General features: G+C 28.5%; 1 protein-coding gene and 2 long non-coding RNA genes across 3 annotated transcripts; 1 reads left to right on the forward strand and 2 right to left on the reverse strand.

Moving 5' to 3' along the window:
• Positions 1 to 718: 718 nt before the first annotated feature.
• LOC126265919 (uncharacterized) lies at positions 719 to 1,333 on the forward strand. Its single transcript, XM_049968827.1, has one exon. The coding sequence runs from the start codon at positions 719 to 721 to the stop codon at positions 1,331 to 1,333; it is 615 nt and encodes a 204-aa protein (XP_049824784.1).
• A 3,601-nt stretch (positions 1,334 to 4,934) lies between these two features.
• LOC126266041 (uncharacterized) lies at positions 4,935 to 9,084 on the reverse strand. The gene is made up of 7 exons (XR_007548514.1): positions 8,894 to 9,084; positions 8,326 to 8,446; positions 7,928 to 8,011; positions 7,623 to 7,744; positions 7,066 to 7,201; positions 6,359 to 6,479; positions 4,935 to 5,579 (listed from the first exon to the last, which is right to left on the reverse strand). It is a non-coding gene; the product is annotated as an uncharacterized LOC126266041 (long non-coding RNA).
• Positions 9,085 to 9,472: 388 nt separating this feature from the next.
• Positions 9,473 to 13,091, reverse strand: LOC126266057 (uncharacterized). The gene is made up of 3 exons (XR_007548533.1): positions 12,877 to 13,091; positions 9,791 to 9,916; positions 9,473 to 9,578 (listed from the first exon to the last, which is right to left on the reverse strand). It is a non-coding gene; the product is annotated as an uncharacterized LOC126266057 (long non-coding RNA).
• Between the last annotated feature and the right edge of the window lie 13,158 nt (positions 13,092 to 26,249).

Consider the following 26,249-nt stretch of genomic DNA (forward strand, 5'->3'; position numbering starts at 1 on the left):
AATAAAGAAAAAAGAAAAGAAACAGTGATTAAAATGAAAGACGCACAGAGCAGGAAGGAAGTGGAGAAGAAAATAGAGGAAATGAAGTTACACAGAATGAGAGTACAATCGGTACAAATATTAAAAGGAAACAGAGTACTTATTAAAAGTAGATCCAAAGAGGAAAATGACGAAATAAGAAAGAACTTAGAAAAAGGAGAAAACAGGGTTTTTGAAATAGAAAAAGAAAATAAAACCAAAACTGGAGATACAGGGCGTCAGGAAAGGGACGAGTGAGGAAAGCATGATGGAAGTAATTGAAAGAGCTGTGGGAAAGAAAGTCAGAATGGAAGAAGTAAAAATAGTCGGAAGATACAACTGCCGGAATTTAATCAGGGAAAATATTATATTCAGCATAGAGGGAGAAATTTTTAGGAAACTAATGAAAGAAGAAAAGGTAGAAATAGAGGGGAAAGGTGTTTTGTAAAGGAGAACTTTAGCACCGAAATCTGCTACAGATGTTGTAGGTTTGGACACATCGCAAAACACTATAGGCAAGAGTGGGAAAGAGTTTGCTATAGATGCGCTGGAAAGCATGAGGGAAGGGAGTGTAACAATGAGATTTGGGCATGCACAAATTGCAAATTTCAAGGTCTAGAATATGAGGGACATGGAGCGTTAGATAGGGTATGTGAGTCGCTGCGGCGGAGGATTAGGTGCAGCAAGAGACTGATCGAATATGGAGACTAGCATTAAATTCGTTATGCTAAATGCGGGGAGAGGGAGGGAGGCGACGGATTTGTTCGCAAGGAAACTGGAAAAGGAGAAGATAGACATAGGTATTTTGAAGGAAATATACCACGGAAAGTTAAATATAAAAGGATACAAAACATATAGGGTGGAGAATGGAAAAGTAGCGATATTTGTGAAGAAAGAAAGGGGGGAGGTACGAACTCACGAAAAATGGGCCAGTAAGAACGGGATTATGATTAAGCTGGAAAGAAAAAAGGAAGAAAATAATATTTGGTTGCTAAATTTATACGATGAACCAGGAAAGAATGCAAATGAAATAAAAAGAGTTTGGGACAAGGAAGTAAAGAAAATAGTAAAGAGAAAAGGTATAAAAATTATAGCTGGGGATTTTAACGCGAGGAGCCCAAGTTGGGGGGACCAGGTTTATAACGGAAGGGGGAGAAGATTGGAAGAGTGGATTAACGAAAATGGATATCAGATAGCAGAGGATGCAAGTGGTATACCAACCTTCAGAAACGCGATGGGAAGGAGTTGGCCGGATATAGTAATGATTAAAGGGGAGGAAATACAGGATTACAGTTTCGGAAGAAGAGACACTTAGTGATCACATGTACTTAGAATGGAAGATAAGATGTGAAAGGGAGGAAAGGGGAAACAGTAAAATTTGGGATATAAAGAGGGCAAATTGGAGAGCGTTTAGAGAAGAGATAAGAAAGTGGAGAGATGATGTGGGTGAGGAAATTGGGGAGAGGGCCAGGAAAATGCAGAAATGCGTAAGGAAGGCATGCAAAAAGGCGATGAGAATGAAAGATAGGAATGGACCGAGTCAGGACTGGTGGAATGAGGAATTGGAATAAAGCAGAGCGAGAACAAGGAAAAAGGCGAAGCTGGTGTGGTTGCCGAAAGAAAGTGGAGGAGCCCGGCCAATATCGCTGCTGCCGGCTTTAGGGAGGGTATTGGATAAGCTCATAAACAACAGAATAATTTATGAATTGGAAAAAAAATGAGAGCCTGAGCAGAGAGCAGTATGGTTTCAGGGAAGGAAAGAATACAACGGAAGCGGTGGGGAGTTTGGTGGAGTGCATGAAGGAAGAAAGGGAAGATGGAAATCATATCATGGTGGTCATGCTAAACCTGGAAAATGCTTTCAACATGGCAAAGAGAGGATTGATAATAGAGGAATTGAAAAGAGCAAGGGTGAGCAAAGAAATGAGTGGGATGGCAGAAGACTTTTTGAAGGAAAGATGCATAATAGGCACATATGGGGAATACAAAATGGAAAAGGGTTGTCCTCAAGGATCGAGTTTGGGACCAACATTATGGATTGTACTTATGGAAAGCTGGTTTAGAGAGGTGGGAAGGATAGTAGAACAGAGGAATTGTAAGATTCAAGCGTACGCAGACGATCAGATAATAATGATAACGGGTAGAAATATCAGGGAGATTCAAGGAAAGTGGAAGACAATTGAGAGAGCGTGCAACCAATGGGCGGAAGAAAAGGGATTAAAGTATAATCCTGAAAAAACAGAGTGTCTGTGGGTAACAAAAAGACATGGAGTGAGAGTGCCGAGAATAGAGATGGGAGGGAGGAAACTAGAAATGAAAAAAGAAATAAAATATTTGGGCATATGGATTGATGAGAAATTAAACTATAAAGCACACATAAGAAGCATAAAAAACAAGAACGTCGTAACAGCTGGGAAAATTTTCGGAATGGCGAGAAGGAAGTGGGGAGAGAAGAGAGAAGTTCTGAAGAAAATTTATGAAAGAGCCATCGTTCCAGTTATACTGTACGGAGCGGAAATATGGGGAGATACAACAAAGAAAAAGAAGATAAGAAAGAGTATAAATGGAATAGAAAGGCCGTACTTGAAGGTAATAACAGGAGCGTACAACACGGCTCCCACAACAGCTCTAAGAGTAATAGCGGGGTGTCCTCCATTAGCAATAAGAGCAAGAATAGCAAATGAAATGGCAGTGAGCGAACGGGCAACAAGCGGTTTTTGTAGTGATTTTGGCGGTTATAAAGAGATATTTAGTTAGAAGTTTCAGTGAAAAGTGAGTACAAGGCTTATGTGATGTGCTGAGGTGAAAAATAGGTGAAAATATATTGTGAAAGTACAAGAAAAGTGCATCTTAACATTGGGCACATCGCAAAACTCTGAAAAGAAGAATGGGAAAGGACTTGTTATAAATGAGCTGGAAAACACGAAGGAAGGGATTGTAGTAAGGAGGATAGGGCATGCACGAATTGCAAATTTTACGGTTTGGAATATAAGGGTCGTGGAGCGTTGGATAGTCGCTGCAACGGAGGCTTAGAAGCAGCAAGAGATAGATTGACTATGGAAACGAACATTAAATTCGTTATGTTAAATGCGGGGAGAGGAAGGGAGGCGACAGATTTGTTCGCAAGCTTAAAAGGGTTAAAAACGGACAAAAAAGCGACACAGGTACTTCCGGGGCACGGAAACATGCGAGCTTATCTTAAGAGGTTCAAACTCAAAGAAACGGATGGAATGTGTGGTTGTGGAAAACAAGTAAAATTACTCTGCACAAAATTAACAATCCTACCCACATATTTCTGACAAAATATTGCATAAATCAAACTCAAACTTAAATCAAAATCAAAGAAAACCTGAATTGGATTTCAGCTGACGAAACTATAGACAGTTGTAGACGTTATATAGCGAATTTGATGGTCGGAACATTAAAACTGAAGCCCTCATCTTTCTATTTGGTGACCTACAAAGTATTGGAAAAGACAAATCATTCTACGATGACCAGATTTGTAAATGAGAGTATTAAAACAATATTTCCTGAATCAGCTGCAGAGGAAAGAGTATTAATATGTCAGATGCTGCTCCCTATATGATCAAGGCAGCCAAGGCCCTTACGTGCTTTACTCACTGAGTACATCGACTTGCTGAAGAAGTACGATCCACGTTTGGGAATGTAAATAAACTAATTAGTTTTTCTTGAAGCAACTGTTCATAATAAAACCTCCAAAGAAAAATTACCAAATTTGTCACTCCCTCTGAACCAGTAATAACTCCATGGAGAACGTGTATCAAAGCAATGCTGTTTTACAATAAATATTTCGAGGCTAGTAAAGGTGTAGTAAATGACTTTGACAATACCGAGTCAATAGTCGTTTATCAATCTAAAGAAATATTTAAAGATTCTATAATGAAAAACATGGCCATGATTCGCACTCATTTTTCTTACATACCAGTATTAAAAATCTTGAAATTCGCAATTTGGAATATCCAAACAAATAATAAAATTCCCCAAATGAATTCTACGTTGCCGCATAACTTATTTGAAAACATATTGAACAATAACACAGGTTCTGAAAGTTTGAGTCAAATTGATCGTTTCATTAAAGGGACGGCAGAACTTTTAAGAAACTATAAGTTTTTGCCCAGTTACCTCGGTGGATGTGGGGTGAACCATTTACAAAAATATTCTAAATAATCGAAGACACAATTTTACCACTAAGCATTTGAATAATACTCGACTGTTCACGTTTAATAATGTTACTCTGCTTATTATTGCCTATCAAAGGATAATTTACTAATAGTATGCTGAATTTGAAAGAAGAAAAAATGAAAATTTACTTTTTTTTTATTTTGGGTTCCCAAAATTTATCATTTAATTTCGCATATTTCAAATATTTTTCATGCATATTTGCATGCATAAAACCTTTGTTGCATATCATCTGGTCTCTAGTGATTACCAAATATCAATTAGGGATAAAGGTTACATAGTCAATGAGGTCAGATGCTTGGTTGAATCACGTATTGTTACTTGCATAACTAGGGAAAGTAGTCTTAGGTTTAGATCAACAGTTAGTAAGAATTATAATAAAGGTGCCGACGAATGCCACAAAAAGGACAAATACACTATAGAATTAAGAAATCCTGTTTCAGCAGTTGCCAATATATTAATGGGCAATGTCGTGCTTAAGAATTTCATATAATACAAATGGCAAAGAAACTGTTAGTTCTTCCATCAGGACAATTAAAGCCTATACTATAGTAGGAGCAGCAAAAACAATTACACTTTGTTTAGTAAAGGACAGCAAAAACTAATTATGTTCAGTCGGGAATCACTGAAATGGATTCTTATCGTTAAACAAGAACTTAAACGCTAGAATAATAGGTTATACATTAATACTCCACGAGGAAGTAAGAACTCTATACTCCAGAGACGATCGATTAAACACCCCAGTACTAACGTTTCCAAACCGAAATTGAAAAGAGGTATTTCCAAATCATTAATAAACATAGTAAATAGAATAAAAGAGGTAAAATTACTGCACACAAAGAAATAATGAGTGTCGCATGTCAAATCAAAATGGCATTAAAAAGGACCTCCTGAATCCTTGTTATTGTGAATAGAACATATCTTATATCCAACTGACACATAAGAGAACAATCAACCATAACTGTAACGGATAACCTTTAACAATTAAATTCAGCCTTTAGATCCTTGTTATAATTGTCAATTCATCAACTCCAATGTTCAAAGAGCAGCAGGTTATAAACCTTAGTTGAGACAATTGAACATGTACTCAAGTTGATATATACTGTCGAAGGACTAAATTACACTATTACAAATTACATTCTAAATACATAAAAAATTACTTATGAAAGTCAACAACTGGCGCAGCAGCTCGTGCTTATGTTAATATACAAATGAGAATAGACTTTATTAATGTTCTAAGAGTTCGAATCCGAGATCTCTCAATTATTTTGGTGTGCTAGTAGATTGATACAATCAATTGGTTCGAGTGCCTGAAGAAAATAAGACTCGATGAGTGCTTTCCGAATAAATGATCCAAATACCTAAAACAAAAAGATAACAAACGTTAGAAAATATCGTAACTATATACTTATTGATATGTTTCAATTTGCTAAATTATCTTTAAAATTTTAAGTAGTTAACAAATCGTTCTGGGATAGATAAACTTCTTTGCGATTGTGAGAACACGAGTTATTGACAATCTGAAATATCATGACTATAACAATTCAAATTTTCAGTTTTATTTAATATTTTAGAAACTAACAACTTAACTCTTCATAGAAAATGATTAATATACCTTTTTAAATAAATGTACTTGAGAATCTATAGAAATGTTTAAAAATTATTTTAACTTATTGAAAAATATAAATTTATTTTAATTTTCAATTAATAGAAAGAAGATAATGGAATGTTTATGTTTAAAGGTAAAAGTAGGTTAGGTTGATATTCACTATAAAAATTTTAAATTCGTTAAATTTTTTTAACACAGTCCGAGAGTAAAAATAAAAATATTCTAAATTAATTGATTATATAAACAAAAATTATCAAATGTCATCAAATTTGGTTTGACACTAGACAAATTTGAAAATTATATTGGGTAATTTGACAATTTTAAACTAAAAGTTACTGAATGAACTTTTTAGAAATATTTTAAATTCAATTATTCCGTCTGAAATAAAAAAAGGTGGACATATTTTGTTGAGTGGAGTTTATAGGGAAAGATATCAAAATGAGGTTTGTGGCAATTAACCTTTTAAAAAATTTACCCCCGAAGCAAATTCTTCTCTAATTAATCTGGAAATAATTATGATAGTTAAAATACCTGTATACTTAATACAATTTCTTGTATTAACTTTTACCAAAACTGTTGCTCTAGTAGTAGTATTTTCAATACTACTAAACTTACAACTTGGAGGAAAGCTTCTTAATTTCTTAGTCCAATGCTAAAGCAAAAAAACAATATTAATTATTTACATAATAGATAAATTAAAGAATATAGTATAATATAATTTATACAGTAATTTATTGAGATCTTATTTAAATGATTAAAAATAATTGCTCATTATACATATTTATACTTACTTAACCATTTTTGAACAGTTAAAATTTGTAATATGGGCTTTAATATGACAAATAACAATTTTAAAATTGTTGGTTGCTTATTGTTATTTAATTTTTTAAAATAATTGTATAATAGTTAATTTAAAAATATTGTAGATTAATACCAATTGTGACAACATTTAAAACAGAAAAGATACCTTGGAGGTAAATTGTGATAACCGATCATATTTAAATAACCAAAATTAGTTGCCCAGCATATATATTTATATTAAACATATGCACAACAATTTTAAATACTTAAAATTTGTGAGATAACTTTAAGTATAAATTTAAAATTTATTAGACTGTATGTCCAACAAGAAAAATTTATATTTTTACTATACAAAACTGAACGGTTGTATCGTCCTTTTAAAAACACAATCGGTGTGATACTATGCAAAATTAGTTTATAGTAAATGTGAGCCTGACCTTTAGTATTTACATTTCTGGTTAATTTCATTTCCTTTCCTCATAAAATAACAGCCCAGTTTAATTTTTCATTTGTCCTAAGGAACTTACAACTTTGTACAACTGGTCGGAAGCTTTTTAGTTTCTTGGTTAAATGCTGAAAACAAAAAAGAGATTAGTTACTCAATTTATTAAAATAATTTTGTATAATAGTTTAATTAAAAATATAGGATAGTATAAGTTATATACCAATTTATTGTGAGTGACAAATATTGAAGATTGACACCAATTGTGATAACATTTAAAACAGAAAAGAAACCTTGGAGGTAACTTGTGATAAATGATCATATTTAAATAACCAAAATTAATTGCCCAGCATACATATTTGTATTAAACATATACACAACAGTTAAAATTAAGTAAGTAAGTTAATCCTTAGCAGATATTAAAGAAAATTTGTATTTTTACAATACAATAAAAACTGAACAGTTGTAATTGGGCTTTCAAAAACACACAATCAGTATGATACTATACAAAATTTGTTTACAGTAAATGTAAGACTGATCTTTTATATTTACATTTATGGTTCATTTTATATCCTTTCATCATAAAATGACATGCCCGTTTAATTTTGCATTATTTCACTTGTCCTAAAGAACTTTCAACTTGATGGGAAGCTTTTTAGTTTTGTGGTTAAATGCTGAAAACAAAAAATTGATATTAGTTATTCAATTTATTAAAATAATTTTATATAGCAGTTATGTGTTAGACTATATGTTCAAGATTTACTACTACATAACTGAACGATTGTAATTATACTTTTAAAAGCACACAATCGGTATCATACAAAGCAAATTTAGTTTACAGTAATTGTAAGACTGACCTTTTATATCTACGTTTCTGATTCATTTCAGTTCCTTTCTTTCTAAAATTTCATGCCAGTGTAACTTCTCATCTTGCGCCGTTGCTAAAATAAAAAATTCAGTATTGGTTATTAAAAGCACCTTATAGTTTATATACATAGTTTATCATGAATAACTGAACAAAGAATAACCAAACAACAATTTTGAACAGTTAAAATTTGTAAGATAAGTATAATAAGAAAATTTAAAATTTATTAGACTGTATGTCCAACATTTATTTATCTATATATTATCCATATATTAAAGAAAAAATTATATTTTTACAATACAAAACTGAACGATTGTAATCGTACTTTTAAAAACACAATCGGTGTGCTACTATGCAAAATTAGTTCATAGTAATAAATGTGAGCCTGACCTTTTATCTTTACATTTCTGATTCATTTCATTTCCTTTCCTCATAAAATGACATCCCAGTTTTCATTTGTCCTAAGGAACTTACAACTTTGTAGAAAGCTCTTTAGTTTCATGGTTAAATGCTGAAAACGAAATATCGATAGTTATTCAATTTATTAATATAATTTTATGCAATAATTTATATACTAACTTATTGTGAGTGACAAATATTGAACATTGATCCCAATTGTGATAACATTTAAAACAGAAAAGAAACCTTGGAGGTAACTTGTGATATCTGTTCATATTTAAGTAACCAAAAATAATTGCCCAGCATACAAATTTATATTAAACATATACACAACAATGTTGAACAGTTAAAATTTGTAAGATAACCCTTAGCACAAAAGATTAAATTATAATTTATTATGTCTAATATTTACTTATCCATATGTTAATGAAAATTTATATTTTTACAATAGAAAACTGAACAATTGTAATGTGTAATTGTGCTTTTAAAAACACACAATCATTATGATACTGTGCAAAATTTGTTTGTAGTAAATATAAGACTGATCTTTTATATTTACATTTCTGGTTCATTTTCTATCCTTTCCTCATAAAATGACATCCCAGTTTAATTTTCCATTTGTCCTAAGGAACTTGCAACTTTGAGGGAAGCTCTTTAGTTTCATGGTTAAATGCTGCAAACGAAATATCGATAGTTATCCAATTTATTAAAATAATTTTATATAATAATTTATATACTAACTTATTGTGAGTGACAAATATTGAACATTGATCCCAATTGTGATAACATCTAAAACAGAAAAGAAACCTTGGAGGTAACTTGTGATATCTGTTCATATTTAAATAACCAAAAATAATTGCCCAGCATACAAATTTATATTAAACATATACACAACAATGTTGAACAGTTAAAATTTGTAAGAGAACCCTTAGCACAATAACATTAAAATTTAAATTTATTATGTCTAATATTTACTTATCCATATGTTAATGAAAATTTATATTTTTACAATAGAAAACTGAACAATTGTAATGTGTAATTGTGCTTTTCAAAACACACAATCAGTATGATACTGTGCAAAATTTGTTTGTAGTAAATGTAAGACTGATCTTTTATATTTACATTTCTGGTTCATTTTCTATCCTTTCCTCATAAAATGACATTCCGGTTTAATTTTTCATTGTTTTAATGGTCCTAAGAAACTTTCAACTTGGTAGGAACCTTTTTAGTTTTGTAGTTAAATGCTGAAAATAAAAAATCGATATTAGTTATTCAATTTATTAAAATAATTTTATATAATAGTTATATGTTAGGCTGTTCAACGTTTACTTATCTACATACTAATGAAAATTTATATTTGTACAATACATAACTGAACAGTTGTAATTATATTTTTAAAAACACACAATTGGTATCATACAAAGCAAAATTAGTTTACGGTAAATGTGAGACTGACCTTTTATATTTACGTTCCTGATTCATTTGAAATCCTTTCTTTCTAAAATTTCATGCCAGTGTAACTTCTCATTTGTCCTAAGAAACTTGCAACTACTGAAAAGTTTCTTCGTTTCTTGCGCCCTTGCTAAAATTAAAAATTCAGTATTGGTTATTAAAAGCACCTTATAATTTATATACATAGTTTATCATGAATAATGGAAAATATTGTTTATTGTGAATTAAGACGACATTCAATACAAAAAAGAGATAACTGATATTATTTAAATAACTAAAAATAATTGCTCAGTATACATATTTATTCAGAGCACATACATAAAATTTTTGAACAGTTAAAATTTGCCTAAATTGTCTAGATGTTTTCTTATAAGATTTCTGCAATCTTGTCGCAATTGAACTTATTAACGATAGCTGATCAATTTTGTGCTCATTACGATATCGATATCGATAATGTTATTTACATAACGAATACTTGAATTTGAATTTTAAAAACATACTACGAAGAATTCAGGAAGATATTTTAACAATGAATTCAGCAATATTTTGTATTGAAAATATATAAAAACTTATTGATATTTACAATCAAAATTCAGTAACGAATTAAAAATATTAATTCTACAACGTGATATTAAAAGAGTTGCCGAAAATTAGTAATCACAATAATGAACTATTTTAATTAACAAGAAGAAAGAGTAGGTCAATACGTTTTACAAATCGACAAGTGTATTCTTTTTTGTTGATTTTCATTTTTGTTTATTTATTTTAATATAGTATCTGTGCGTCAAAATTAATGTCTTTTACTTTGATCCACTAAAAATTTCTATTTTTGATGGGAATAAACTCTAGACTAAAATGACGCACCGTGTTAGAAGAAAAAATATAATAGATTTGGAAAAAAAATACAGTCGGACACCAATATGAAACAATAATGTGGAGTAAATTTGATAAAAAAGTAGCTCCTCTTATGCAAAGGATTTTTATTGAATTAAGTGCTACAACGTTATCTGGAAAAAGAACTAATTCAGTGAAATCAGGATATGTATACAGTACGAAAAATGCTCTTCGTGTCTGGATGTTGTAAGAGATGGATGCACGACAAAGAGAGTAAAGTTTTGCCCGGTAGTAAGAATCCCTACTCTCAGAGACAATGCGCCGTGCTGGTGCGCGCCGGCGCACAATGTAAATTAATCTTTGCGAATGCATTTAGTAACTCTCCGTATGCGTAGGGATGTAGTTCGAGTTCTTCGGATGCTCCATTTAAATTCCGTAACTTTGTATAATTTTCAATCTGTAAAATGAAATATTTTTTGAGGGTATATCAAAAACAAAAATAAGTATTCTAAAAATAAACTACTTTTTTCAAAATAAAAATGTATCCCAAAAATTAAATTAAATAAATAAATGCATAAGTAAAAAAAACTAAAAATAATTAAATAATGTGTTTAAAGACACCGACTCGTCTGCGGAGACGAACCGCATGCTAAACGCAGCAAAACCAAATGATCCCCTCCAGTCAGTTCGGCCCGCCCACATAATTGCATGTATATCTTTCCTTTTTGTTTACAAAGAGGTATTGATGTTCCGTCTCAATATGCGAGTAGACACGTTCATCATTTTTGATACGGTATATAAGTTTTCTTAAAGAACAATTTATAATGGCAACTTCCGTCACTTGTGAGAAATTATTTTTAATAATAACACACATAAATAAGATCAATTTTATTCCTAAATTATAAACAAACCAAACTTTTAATATGTATTGTTTAATGTTTGTTATATATTTTATTATCTTTAATTAAATTGTACAGATTTATTACATTATATATTTTAAATGTGTTAAATAAATTTATTTGTTGTGTTTATTTTAGAAAAATATTTATATATAAACTAATGGAGAGAGTTATCGCTAAGAAGAATAATTGCTCACACAAAAATAATTGTCATGCTGAACAAAAAAATAAACAAACAAGTAAACTTGTATTTACGTGCAATTATTGATTTTATTTGTATCACAAATATACTAATGCAAAAATATTGAAAATAATTATAAGAAATTGATTATTTTGTTAATTTTGGTTTATTGAAAATTCGTTATAACGTATTATGATATAGTAATTAAAATAATGTTTAGAATGTGATAAATCCTTTTTTGTTTTTTGGCATCTGGTACTGGTTACATTGTAGGAATTGAAGACAAAGCGGATCGTAATGTCCATAAAAATGTATTCGTCATATGATGCCCTTTGCGGACATTTCGAATTATTTTATAAAAACTAGATTACAAGTACAAAATGTGTAACATCAATTACAAAAAGAATTTCGTATTTTCAATAGAATGTGTGAAATATAAGTTAAATAACATAGAAATTATATTAATATATACGGTCAGCGACAGATCTGCAGTTACACTTCAAATTCAGAATGTTTTGTTACTATGCATTGTTACTGTTAATTTTGAGTTTTTTATATATTTTAATTTTTAATTGTGTAAACTTTTTATTATTGTTGTTTATAGAAATATTATATATTTTATTAATATTGATGGAACATATATTGCTTAGAATTTATTTTAGAACTTCTAATGTCGAATGCGATACGGTAAAAAACTGTAATACTTTCGTACGATATGAATATAAATCTTAATTACCAACATATTCCATCATAATTAATTAAAATTTCTTTTAAATTAAATATATTAGAGGTAAGACAACAATTAGATGCTATTATACGAATTAAACAATCATAACTGTAACTATAAAAGTCGTATACATTAATATCCGATTCAAAAGGCAAAAGTGAACACAGCATTATTCTTAATTTGTCAAAAAATAAGCATGCGACTCTTCAACAATACATCTGAAAATTTATTTAGCATTGCATTAAGGTCTTCATAAAAACAGTTCAGTTTAATTGACATTTTTTAAACCACAATATAAAAAATAAAGTTACAACTCTCATTAAATATTCAGATTCTTTACTAGAACTGTGAACGAAAACAGTCTATATATAAAATTGTCTGATTTACGTTCTACGCCTCTGGATGAGTAATATACATGTTATGAATGTGATAAAGTGGATTCTACTCACCTAAAAACTGAGTGTTGGATTAGTTTCTTACAGATCAATTGCGTAGAATTTGGTTTATCGAACGATGCACACACCACCACTGAACAACATAAACTGAGCAATCGCTATTTGGTGGGGGGTTTTGAACAAGATTGCTCTGTTCTCAATATTATGATTTCTGCGCATATAGAAACGGAGTTGCCGCGGCCCGTGGAACGAACCAAACGCTTCGCTTTTTCGGCGTGCAACAAAGGGACCTAATTATTTGCCTCGTGAGTGTTGCCGTGTTTTTTGTTGCATTTCATACATAATGATTTCATAAATTTTAGTATTTAGTTGAAAGCCTGTTGACATCATAGCGTATGGAATTTCTGGAATAACTACGATCTTAAGAGCGGCGTTTACTAGACAAGGAATCATACTTTCGGCCAGAAAAGGATGCAAAACAAAACATAGCCCGAAATCAAACAAACATTCGGTTCCATAATGTTCGTCTGCAATTTTTTTTGCATAAAACAGGACCGCACTTGAGATCTCATACATATGAAGTGAATTTACTAGTTGTAAATAGATTATGAAATTTATAATAGTAATGAATTCTTAATATATTTTTATTAATGAAAATTATATAAAATTAATATATAATCCAATAATATATATAGTACAAAACTAATAAGTTTTGTGATATTTTCTTTTTTGTGAATTCTTACTATATTTAATAAAAATTATATAAAATTAATATATACAATAATATATATTAAAAATATAATAACATATACAGTTATTAACTTTTTTTAGTGCTAATAAGTTTTGTGATATTTTGTCGTATAGTCAGTTGTAAACCAATCACATTTTATCATATAAACAAATACATGGTGCTTCAAAAAAATGTATACACACTTTGAACTTCCATAGAAAATTTATGTACCGTTCTACAAAGTTAAATTTCAGGAAGATTTGTTAGGAGAGCGTTGAAACAGTTCCAAGACTGCCGTTGATGACTCTTCACTTGTAGCTGTTCGAGGCCGACCTGAATGACCTTTATGCACATCACACACTGTTCCATGAGCTTCGAATTTGTCTCGTATGCGTGTAATTGTTAATCTTGAAGGTGGTTCTGTATCATACTCCCTTCTCCACTGTCTTTGAACTTCATTTACATTCTCAAACTTCCAGTATCACTTAATAACCTGCTTACGTTCTTCAAAACTCAAACGTACGTCCCCCATGTTGATATTACAAATTCCAACTGATAATATAACATACAGGGACAATTATGCTGGCACCTGGCGAAGAAATATAACATTAGCCTTGTAGAGCGGGAAAACTACAATAGTTTAAAGTGTGTATACATTTTTTTGAAGCACCCTGTATAATAAATACGTTATACAAATACGGAAGCCGATTTAAAATCTATTATTAATTTAAAAAAATGATCTCAAAGTTAATATTGACCCTAGCTCTGAATTTGTATTTACTTCAAACTCTTACTTTCGCATCCTCAAAGAGATGAGTTATACAAATCAGTGCAAGTAACCAGCCTGTAATTTTTTGTGTCGAAATATAAGTGAAATGTAATAACAAAACAAATGGATTTTTCTGTTCGGGAAGTACTTGACTTAGAAATTTTAGTTCAGTTTTGGTGGTTGAAGAAACATCAGTTTCAAGCAGAGAAACAAATTAGTCTTATTTTAGTCACCAGACAAAGTGTAATTTGTTATATACTTTTAAATGTAAGATTTTTATTTAATTTTAGCTTTTATATTGCTGTATTATTGTTTCGTATGTGTTATGTATATTTGTTAATTCATGTCATCAATTAATTAATTAATGTTTACTGTATCTGTCACAATTTTGATATTATTTCATATTTTTGTGTCACTGGTTTTCCATTGGGAACGTCTCGTTGGATTTGTATTCCGTGTTCATTGTTTGTTGTTAGTTTTTCTCCCCATGAAATTATGAATAAATATTGATTTGTTTGAAGAATGTATTTGTTCATTTCAAATCGACTTTAGTGTATTTAAAATAAATATGATGGTTCGTTTTTTTTATTTTTTTTTTTATTAAATACATATATAGTTTTTTTTGTTCGCATTTTTGGTTCACCTAAAATATTAATATTCTTGAATTATTTCTATTATTTTATCGTGTTGTTACGTAACTTGTTTTTGAGCTATTTTGTATTATTAAATTAACTTAGACTTTATAAAATTGGAAAATCAAGTAACACATAATTTTAATATGAAATTTAAAATCAAAGAAGCATGTACGCTTATATATTATAGTATATTATAGTATACAATAATAAAATAAAAGCAATATTAATTTTAAAAAATGCCAAAAACGCGTAGATTTGCTTCTTGGTCTAAGAAAAAAATCAAAAGTTTATATTTACTTGAACTAAGAAACAGGAAACTGAAGAAAATAGGATCATATATTGTGGATAGTCTTTTAGAACGAGATGAGAAATATAACGAATCTACCCAATGTTCACAATTTATTTTAAATAAGATATTAGATCAATTCAAGATTACTAAAAAGAACAATTTAAATAAATGAAAAAGCAATTGGCAATTTAACATCCCATATTATTATTAATAAATGCATAGGCTTACTGCTTCTAATTTTGGAGATGTTAATATTAAAAGAATCATGTGTCAATATAATTAAAAAAATTAATAATTTTTCTACAGAAGCTACGAATTACAGGAAAATTAATGATTCGGTATAAATAAAAAAATTTGAAGAAGAATGCCATAAAATTGTAAAGCCTGCTGGTTTATTTGTAGATGCTCTTCATGGATATTTATAAATTATATTGTGTAATTTTATAATTAAATTTTTATAATTTCAGGAATTATTTCTGAAGACGAAATTGTGGAAGTCAAGTGTTCTTATGAGACGATTATAATATAGAACTTATAGAATATTACTTTTAGATATAAGATTAATTAAATATTATTGGAACTAATCTATGCTATTTTATTGTATATTCAGGTCCAAAAAATAAACTTCTCGTTGAAGTAATTCATAAAGTCTTATTTTCATCGTCAAAGTTTTTTATTCAATTTTTGTTTCTAAATTGCTGTATTATTGTTTCGTATGTGTTATGTATATTTGTTAATTCATGTCATCAATTAATTAATTAATTTTTACTTGTATCTGTCACAATTTTGATATTATTTCATATTTTTGTGTCCTTTTCCATTGGAAGCGTCTAGATGGATTTATATCGTTTTCATTGTTTGTTTTTTGTTTTTCTCCCCGTGAAATTATGAATAAAAATTGATTGATTTGAAGAATGTATTATGTTCATTTCAAATCGAATTTAGTATACTTAAAATAAATATGATAGTTTTGGTTTTTTTTATTAAATACCTATACATATATCGTTTTTATTGTTCATAATATTGGTTCACATAAAATATTAATATTCTTGAATTATTTCTATTATTTTTTCGTGTTATTACATAACTTGTATTTGAGCTATTTAGTATTATGTAGTTAAATTAACTTAGACTGTATAAAATTGGAAAATCAAGTGACACATAATTTTAATATGAAATTTAAAATTAAAGAAGCGTGTAACATTATACAGTAAAAGCTCTTTATTCGCGGGATATATGTGCGAATACAGAAACGGTGAATATGGAATGGCAATTTATATAGGATTATAGGGGGTACGTTCCTAGGTGACAAAATAAAGAACAAATGTATAAAAAAAAACAATTTAATTAAGGTTTTTAACCATACTGATGAATTATTATCTTCAGGCTTAGGCAATGGCTTAAAGAATTTTGTAATTTATTCTTGCTTGGCAGTTTTTGGAAGCTCTTTTAATTCAGACTGATATTCAGCAGAAGTGTTAGCAATGTGCCTGTTAAAAATAAGACAATTTTTATTTCATTTTTTGGTTGCGGTCTTCGATCCATTTTTTCTGTTGCTGGATTACGAACAATTTTAGTGAGAGTGAAGTTGAAGCTACAGACGACCTTATTTTATCTTCGGATTTTTTTATTGATCAATTACTCGATCACAATTTTTGCAACGAATGGAAAGATGAAACTATAAATGCATATGCAATGCGGCTCTTACCAAAGGATGGAACTGTTTGTTTGAATTCTCATAAACAACCGAACGCGGCGAAGTCGGCTTATGTCAAAGGCCGAAAAAATACAGCATCGATATTATTTAAAAACATACTTTTGGTATAGTTGTAATAAGGTCTATTTTACTCCACATATAGTGAAACCGCGAGTGTACGAAGCGCGAATAAAAAGCTTTTTCTGTAAAATAAAAAGTTTTAAAGTATATAAAAAAGTTAAACTAAACACGAATTCACAAATGCACTGAATCCTTAAAATTCCAAATTTCACAAACAACAATAAAATAACATATCACAGCAGGTCCAAAAAATAAACTTCACGTTGAAGTAATTCATAAAGACGAAGATTTTTTGATCAACAAAATGCTTCCGAAATTAGATTCTATTTTAATTGTCTAGAACAAAAGATACTCTTATATAGAAGAGGGCGAAATTTACAATGTTTAGAAGCGCAGGAAAAAAGAACAAACAAATGTCAATTTAATAAAATATTAATTTTTAAAATAATTTGTTTCACTACGTTAAATTCCTATAAATTCCATTCAAATTACAAAGTTTACGCATTAGTTTACTGCAATTATACATTAAAAAATATTGTATATAAAAAGTGTTTTAATTTTAATTTATCAGATAATGAAAATTGTATCGTATTATATTATATTGAACAATAAGCAGAATTTCCTGTTTAGATTTCCAGGTTAAAAATTTACTATTTAAATAATTTGATAACTATTTAAATAATGAGATTAAAATATATATTTACATCACATAAATTTGATTAATGATGAATAATCAATTATCAATATTTTAAAAAAATATATATTATTTTTGAATTTCTTGTGATACAGACTCACATGCCAGTGGCTTTATTACATGTGGCCAATTTGTAATTCTGAAATTAGTAGTATTATGAATCAAAGAGTTTCTAAATTTTATTGCTATAATAACTGGTATAAAAATGTACAATTTTCCTGAATACGTCCATTCAATAGGCCATCTATGAATAATGAGTGGACCACATGACACTTCCTTCGCCACAATCACTTATACTTACAGATTTCTATGATTATTCGGTTTACGTATGAAATTTTATTATTTTGATAATTTGGAGCAAATTTAAAAAACGCCATATTTTTCTCGGAAAATTTTCACTGTACAGTCTTGTTAAATATCTAAGCTTTGATATGACATATTTTATTTACCAAAATATTCTTTATTTTTTGAGTTATTTGCTGTACAAACATGGTAGAAAATGACCTAAGTTTGACCATTAATACCTTTGTTGTTAAATAATACTACAACTTTAAAACTATGGCATGTCAAAAATCAAACATTTGTTAATCCACACCCAAAATTTGAAATAGATTGATTGCGTAGTTTTTGTGATTTGATTTAAGTTGTTGGCGTTTGTATAAGGTATTTAAAACAGGGAGACGCCGCTCTTAACTGCTGCTTCACGTTTCAATTTACCAGTTTCAATAAAAATTTCAGTAATGGTACAATAACACACATCATCCAATTCATTTTAAATTTTATAATAAAAGATTTTACTTTAAATAATTCCCTTTAAATATGCGTACTAAAAAGGTTCCCCATACAGCAGCTCAATTAATTTTGGATCTCGTTTTCAGATTTTCTTTTGAAACTGATATTTCTTTGTTACAAATATTGCATTTTAAAATAAATAATCTACATCGCACTGTACTGTATCTGATACCTGATGAATTGATTTCAATTCTAAAATATTAATTATCATCGTTGTCAGATATGATTTCCAAAAAAGATGCATTTTGCGTATTTGAATAAAAACTCACCGTTCATATTCTTCATTTATTTCTGAAAACGATCTTCTTTCACTTTTGCATGAGGTTAAATTAGACTTAATTCTAACTGAACGTAATGGGAACGTAATAGACTAACAGATTCTTCGTTTGCACGTGAATTGAATACATTATCTAATATTTCATATAAAATATATCGCTAACATTGGATAGTTCTCATCTCGTTCTAAAAGATTATCTGCAATATATGATCCAATTTTCTCCAGTTCCCTTTTCCTTGTATATAAAACTTTTGATTTTTTCCACGTTTCTTAGATCAAGAAGCAGATCTATGCGTTTTTTGCATTTTATAGAATAAAGATTTATTTTATTTTATTATGTATACTATAATATGTAAATATACTATAATATATAATGTTACATGCTTCTTTGATTTTAAATTTCATATTAAAATTATGTGTCACTTGATTTTTCAATTTTATAAGTCTAAGTTTACATAACACAAAATAGCTCAATCCAAACTTAACGCGTCAACAAAAGACAAGTTATGTAACAACAAGAAAAAACGAAAAAATATAATAGAAATAATTCAAAAATATTAATAATTTAGGTGAACCAATAATATGAACAAAAAAAACAATATGTATTTAAATTCATTAAATTCGATTTAAACAATGAACGCAGAATACGCATCTATCCAAACGCATCCAATGGAAAGCCAAGGACACAAAAATACGAAATAATATCAAAATTGTGACAGATACAAATAAAAATTTATAAATTAATTGATGACATGATTTAAGAAATTTACATAACCCTTACGAATTATTAAAATTTACGAAATCATTATGGTCGAGATGCAGCAAAAAACACAACAGTCACGAACCAAATAATTGGGTCTCTTTGTCGCGTGCCGCAAAGGCGACAGCGGTTGGTTCGTTTCACGACGGGTCCATTTCTATATGCGTAGAAATCTTAATATTGACGATGGAGCAACGGTTGTGAAATTGTAAACAAAAATGAATGTACACAGTTTAATTATTATTTTATATCTTAAGTAAAATTTAATTGCTTTACAATTTATTCATGTAAAGTACAAATTAATTAATTTAATAACGTTCGTTAATTTATATATACATATTTATTTTATAGGTTCAGATATATTTAAGAAAACGCAGAAACTATACATAGTAGCAGTAAAACAAAATAACATTAATAGGTATCTTAATACTAGAATTAAAACTAACTCTTACATGATAAAACTTTAATATTCGGAATATTTATATTACAAATACATCAATTAATATAAACACAGTAAAGATACTATCAAAGTATTGGACAAATATGATAACTAAATATGTAAGAAGATACAAAAGCTCTCAATTCAATCAATTTCGAGATATACATGTAAATTACAATAATATTAGTATATACCTTAATACTAGGATTAAAACTAATTCTTAAAAATGATTTTTAATTTAATGATAAAACTATCTTAGAACTAGCATCACAAATGTAAAATTAATTGTTTATAATAAGTTATTATATATAATTTATTTTTGCGAATATTCATATTATAAATAATACATCAGTTAATATAAACACAGTAAAAATACTATCAAAGTATTGGACAAATATGATATCTAAGTCACATATATCAAATTTTAAAAATTTGAATACTAAATATTAAAAATTTAAATATTAAAAATTAAAATATCAAATTTTAGAAATTTAAATACTAAATTTGAAAAACTTAAATATTAAATTTTAAGAATTTAAATTGTGTGTTCAAAAACTCAGTTGTGTGACGAGATGTATGAGAACTCACATAGTCATGAAGTAGCATGTTTCTCATTCGGTGGTACGTTTTCTTCATTTCTTCGAATACTTCTGACAAACAAATTGTTTTGTAGCATTCAAGATTGATACGTTATCGTAACATAAACTTCTCATAAGATAGTTATTTACATTTAAAAAAATCTGTCTATGAAAACTACCTACTAGACTCTATCAATTAATTCTGAAGATCAGATAAAACAGGTAAATCAGAATATTATACTTAACATTAATAATAAGCACGCTAATCAGTTCAATATTACATTGACAAAGATCCGAATAAATATTTGTTTCATAATTTGTGAGTCATATAAAGTGGTTTACAGACTCACGCACAAAGAAATTACATGTGGAATTGTTGATAAAAAATTAAACGATAATCATTAAAAGTTTAAATTAAAGAGGACAATATTCATATTTTTAAATATAAAGTATGAGAATTTTCTTTCATGTATTATGTATGTAAAATAAATTGTAAACGATATTGACTTCATCATATTATACAAATGACAAACAGCAACGAAGACCTTGTTGCGACATTGTTTTAACGTATACGACGGTGATAAGCTCAGAAAAAAGTAATGTAAATTGACCACTTTGCAACGAAAACATTATTTTTTAGAGTAATTGTTATATACATGAGAGCACGCTGAAATGAGTGTGATAAAATTAGTAATAATTCCAATCAATATCGATTTTTAAACCCTAATTAATATAGATATTCAAACAATGTTCACGAACAAATTCTTTGCAGATTCGGGTGTCACATAGAGAACATGACATGACAAGATAAGATATGCGTCCATGTGGAATAAAATTTTTAATGTTGAACTGAACTATTGACATTAATAAAATTTGATAGCATAACGGATAGTTTGTTTGTACAATCTCTTTTTTCTTGGCAATATATCCTTTTAGTTTACCGATAATGTAAGAATGATGGTAGGAAAAATTATTTAGTATTTTACAAAACTTACAAGGCGGTCATAATTAAACTGCCCTTCTCTTAGAAACTCCCTGCAAATAAATGCCACTGTAGCTATTTGGCAGTGCACATTACTCCGAATGGAAGGCCACATGTTTTTAAGAAGCTTGCAACAACTAGATTAATAATTAATAAAAAATGTAACGTAACAACATCAAATTATCGAGTGCTTGACCAACGTTGTATCTTATTTAAAATATGTCAATATGTCACTTTTGGGTCAGTGTGAATATAGAAAATATTTGTTTCAACATAAAGAAAAGCAATCAATAATAGAACCACAATTATAAAATAAACAATGATAATAATATAACAAATAATAAATATTTATTTATGGTTAATTATTAAAATAATCTTATGCAATAAGTTTATTCGGAGAGAAATACTATTATTATTAAATTATTTAAATATATATAATATATGTAGCTTAATTATTAGAAATAATTATACAATTATAGAATAAGCTTGTTAAAAAATTGACAAATCAATATATTTGTTGGAACATTATTGTAGATATTATATTATGCATTTTGTTTGGACAATAAAATAAGAGTATAGATTTATTTTATATTTAGAAATGTAGAAAATAATATTCAATGATAAAATTTCTTGTAAATGTTAATACTTTATATAATATTTATATATAATAATAAATACACATGGTGTTAGAAAAGAGATTGTACAAACAAACTATATATTTAAAAATATGAATATTGTCCTGTTTAATTTGAACTTTTAATAATTATAGTTTAATTTTTTTTCAACAATTCCACATGTAATTTCTTTGTGTGTGAGTCTGTAAACCACTTTATGTGACTCACAAATTATGAAACAAATATTAATTTGGATTTTTCTCAATGTAATATTGAACTGATTAGCGTGCTTTTTATTAATGTTAAGTATAATATTCTGATTTACCTGTTTTATCTGATCTCCAGTATTAATTGATAGAGCCTAGTAGGTAGTTTTCAAAGACAGAAAATCTTGAATGCTACAAAACAATTTTTTTGTCAGAAGTATTCGAAGAAATGAAGAAAACGTACCACCGAATGACAATCATGCTACTTCATGACGACGTGAGTTATCATACATCTCGTCACACAACTGAGTTTTTGAACCATGTTGGAGTAATGGTGGCAAAAGTGCTTTTGAAATTAATTCACGTAAAAAAATGTGTTACTCTTCATGGAGAATATTTTGAAAAACACGAAACGATTAAAATTTGTTTATATACGTGTATCTCAAAAGTGATCGAACATCCATATGTGAGAGCTTATGTATCTTGTGAGAGACTTAGTTTTCATATTTGTTCAATACTTTGATAGTATTTTTACTGTGTTTATATTAATTGATGTATTATTTATAATATGAATATTCTCAAAAATAAATTCTATATAATAACTTATTATAAATAATTAATTTTACATTTGTGATGCTAGTTCTAAGATAGTTTTATCATTAAATTAAAAATCATTTTTAAGAATTAGTTTAATCCTAGTATTAAGGTATATACTAATATTATTGTAATTTACAAGTGTATCTCAAAATTGATTGAATTGAAAGCTTTTGTATCTTCTTACATACTTAGTTATCATATTTATCCAATACTTTGATAGTATCTTTACTGTGTTTATATTTAATTGATGTATTTGTAACATGAATATTCCGAATACTAAATTATATGTAATGTAATAAGAAAGTTTCATCATTAAATTAAAGATCATGTAAAAGTTAGTTTTAATTCTAGTATTAAGATACCTATTAATGTTATTTTGTTTTACTGCTTCTATGTATAATTTCTGCGTATTCTGAAATATATCTGAACCTATAAAATAAATATGTATATATAAATTAACGAACGTTATTAAATTAATTAATACATGAATACATTGTAAAGCACTTAAATTTTACTTAAGATATAAAATAATAATTAAACTGTGTATATTCATTTTTGTTAACGCATAATTGACAAATATAAATCAACGAACGTTTAATGGATATTATTTTCTAAAAACAAAATTTTTATTAAGAATAATTCAAACAATTCTTTCAGACTTTAAAACAAAGTCTGATTAATAGAAAAACGGCAGTGAATTTCGCGAATTTCATATGTTCAAGTTTGTGTAACGTTTGCTATAAAACACTTTTTTGCTTCGCGGCTAATGTAAACATAAGCATGCGGGTCCCCTCCAGTAACGACCCGAGCCCGAAAAACCGAATCTTGCCGAGTCCAAAGGCACCGAACGGTGTCATATCTTTGCAATAAAGTATCATCCGATTAAATGCGAAGGGTACCCGTACGCGCCCGAAGTTCTCGTGTCCCCGCTCAAAATTTTCGCGCGTAACGTAGGACGGCTCGTTATTTAGGGTTTATTAAACATGTGGAATTTTTAATAATCAAATATAAATAGAAATTAATTTCAACGGTATATATGTATGGTATTGTAAGCATTACTTTGAATAATCATCTGTTTGACAATAGTTGTCAATGAATAATGTAACAGTTGTATGTATTGGGTTATTAATCTGGGATAGATTTCTAAATGATAATTTATCGCAGGGTTTAAATCTTAATATAACGTAAACAGTCAAAACAGTTGGAAATTTATTTGTAGTACATTAATGTTTATTATTTGCTTGATGTAGTTATATATAACGAACATGTTAATGAAGAATGTACATTTTTAGGTGGGATTGAAAGTAAAAAGTATTAATGTAATAATATTACTTAAAATTTGTGAACAACAAAAATTAATATGGTAATTAACAACAAACTGTTGATCAATCCTATTATTAGTAATTTAATTTAATAAACTAAATAAATCATAAGAAAATAATTCTAAAACTATTAGACTAAGTTCACGTAATATCACCTTGGTGGATAATCCGAAATATAAAGATAATTTAACATTGAATAGTTCATATTTAAATCATTTTACCTTATATAGGAATTCAATTACCAATAATAATAATCTGAAGCATTTATTGTCATCTGCACAACAATTACAGCTTTGTAAAATAAAATATCGTATTGTAAAGGCTAAAATATGAATTATAATATATTATATATTTAAACATACATATTATCTCTATTATATGGAGCTGAAATACTTATTCAAATTAGACATTTTACCAAATTTTTTTATATAAGTAACTATCTTATTGATACAGATCTTGCCTCGTAATTATTCACAAAATTACCTTTAAACTTAATCCCGTGCCAAATTTCAACATTATGTCTAATTAATTTGAATTTCCTCCAATTAAATGTCTCTTTTCACTGTATGAAGATAGATGGGGGAGAACCGTTGCTAAAATATATATTCAACTTAGATTTTTCAACATTATATTTTGTTAATTTTAATTACCTTAAATTAGGTTAAGTTAAGTTAGGTTAGGTTAGGTTAGATTACGTTAGGTTAGGTTAGGTTAGGTTAGGTTAGGTTAGGTTGGAATTTGCTGTATAAACTTGGTAGAAAATGACCTTAGTTTGACCATTAATATCTTTGTTATTAAAGAATATTACGACTTCAAAACTATGTCATGTCAAAGATCAAACATTTATTAATCCACACCCAAAATGTGAAATAGATTGATTCCGAAGTTTTTGAGAATTGTTCCAAGTCGTCGACGGCGTTTGTATAATGAATTTAACACAGGGAGATGCTGCTTTTAAAGTTTAAAATTTTATTGATTACAATCACGTTACATATGAAGAAACATGTATGTTAATATTTATTAATTGACATTGAGTTTTTCATGATAATAAAAATATTCAAAATAATTTTATATATTACTAAGCTTTAACGATAAAAATCCATAAAATAAAGAATTATTTTTGAAATGTGTTTTTGTCCATATTTAAAAAGGTTAAACTGCTCCGATTTTCCGTTAAAAACAAAGAACATAATCCAAAAGATTCACTTTTATGAATAATTTTAAAACAAGAAACAAATATCAGTTAACTTTTTAATTTAATATATCTTGAGTATACGATAATATTAGTCATATATTTTATTTTTATATACTTTGTTGTATTACATATATTTACAAGCCCGTGTATATATATATATATATATAAACAGAATTCACGAGATATTACTTACAATAATAAATAAAATTTTTGAAAGTTATTAATATCATATTTGTTTTAAAATTTATTTATAAAATTTCACACTTTGTACATAATGTTACAAAAGTATTGAAGTTCAATATTTCTTTATTAAAATTATTAAACAAATTTTTAGTCTGGAATAGTTAATATTAAAATAACTTTATAAACCGTGTCATTAATTTATAAACGAAGATTCTTCCTATGTTGACATAATTTTACTCCAAAAAAGATTTATATCTGCTTTGCATATTACAAAATATCTACGCATTTCCACCAGAATTACCAAGATTTGTATATTCTACGGTTTGCTATACTGAACACGCAGTTTTTGGTCAACAGCTCCGGTCCAAATCCGTCGCGCCGCTGTTCGCAGAAAGCCATCGCGCGGCCGGCTTTCGTATGCCTTCGCATTTATTCGTCAAAAGTCGGGACTTAAGTGAATGATATGGACCCCACCGAACTTGTCTAACGAAAATATAAAGTTCGTAGAATGTCCGTTTCCGAAATGGCCACACTGGAGCAACCCCCCACTAAATAGCGATTGCTCAGTTTAGGTTGTTCTATGGTCGT

This window comes from Aethina tumida, chromosome 6, assembly GCF_024364675.1.
Source record: "Aethina tumida isolate Nest 87 chromosome 6, icAetTumi1.1, whole genome shotgun sequence".
NCBI lineage: Eukaryota > Metazoa > Arthropoda > Insecta > Coleoptera > Nitidulidae > Aethina > Aethina tumida.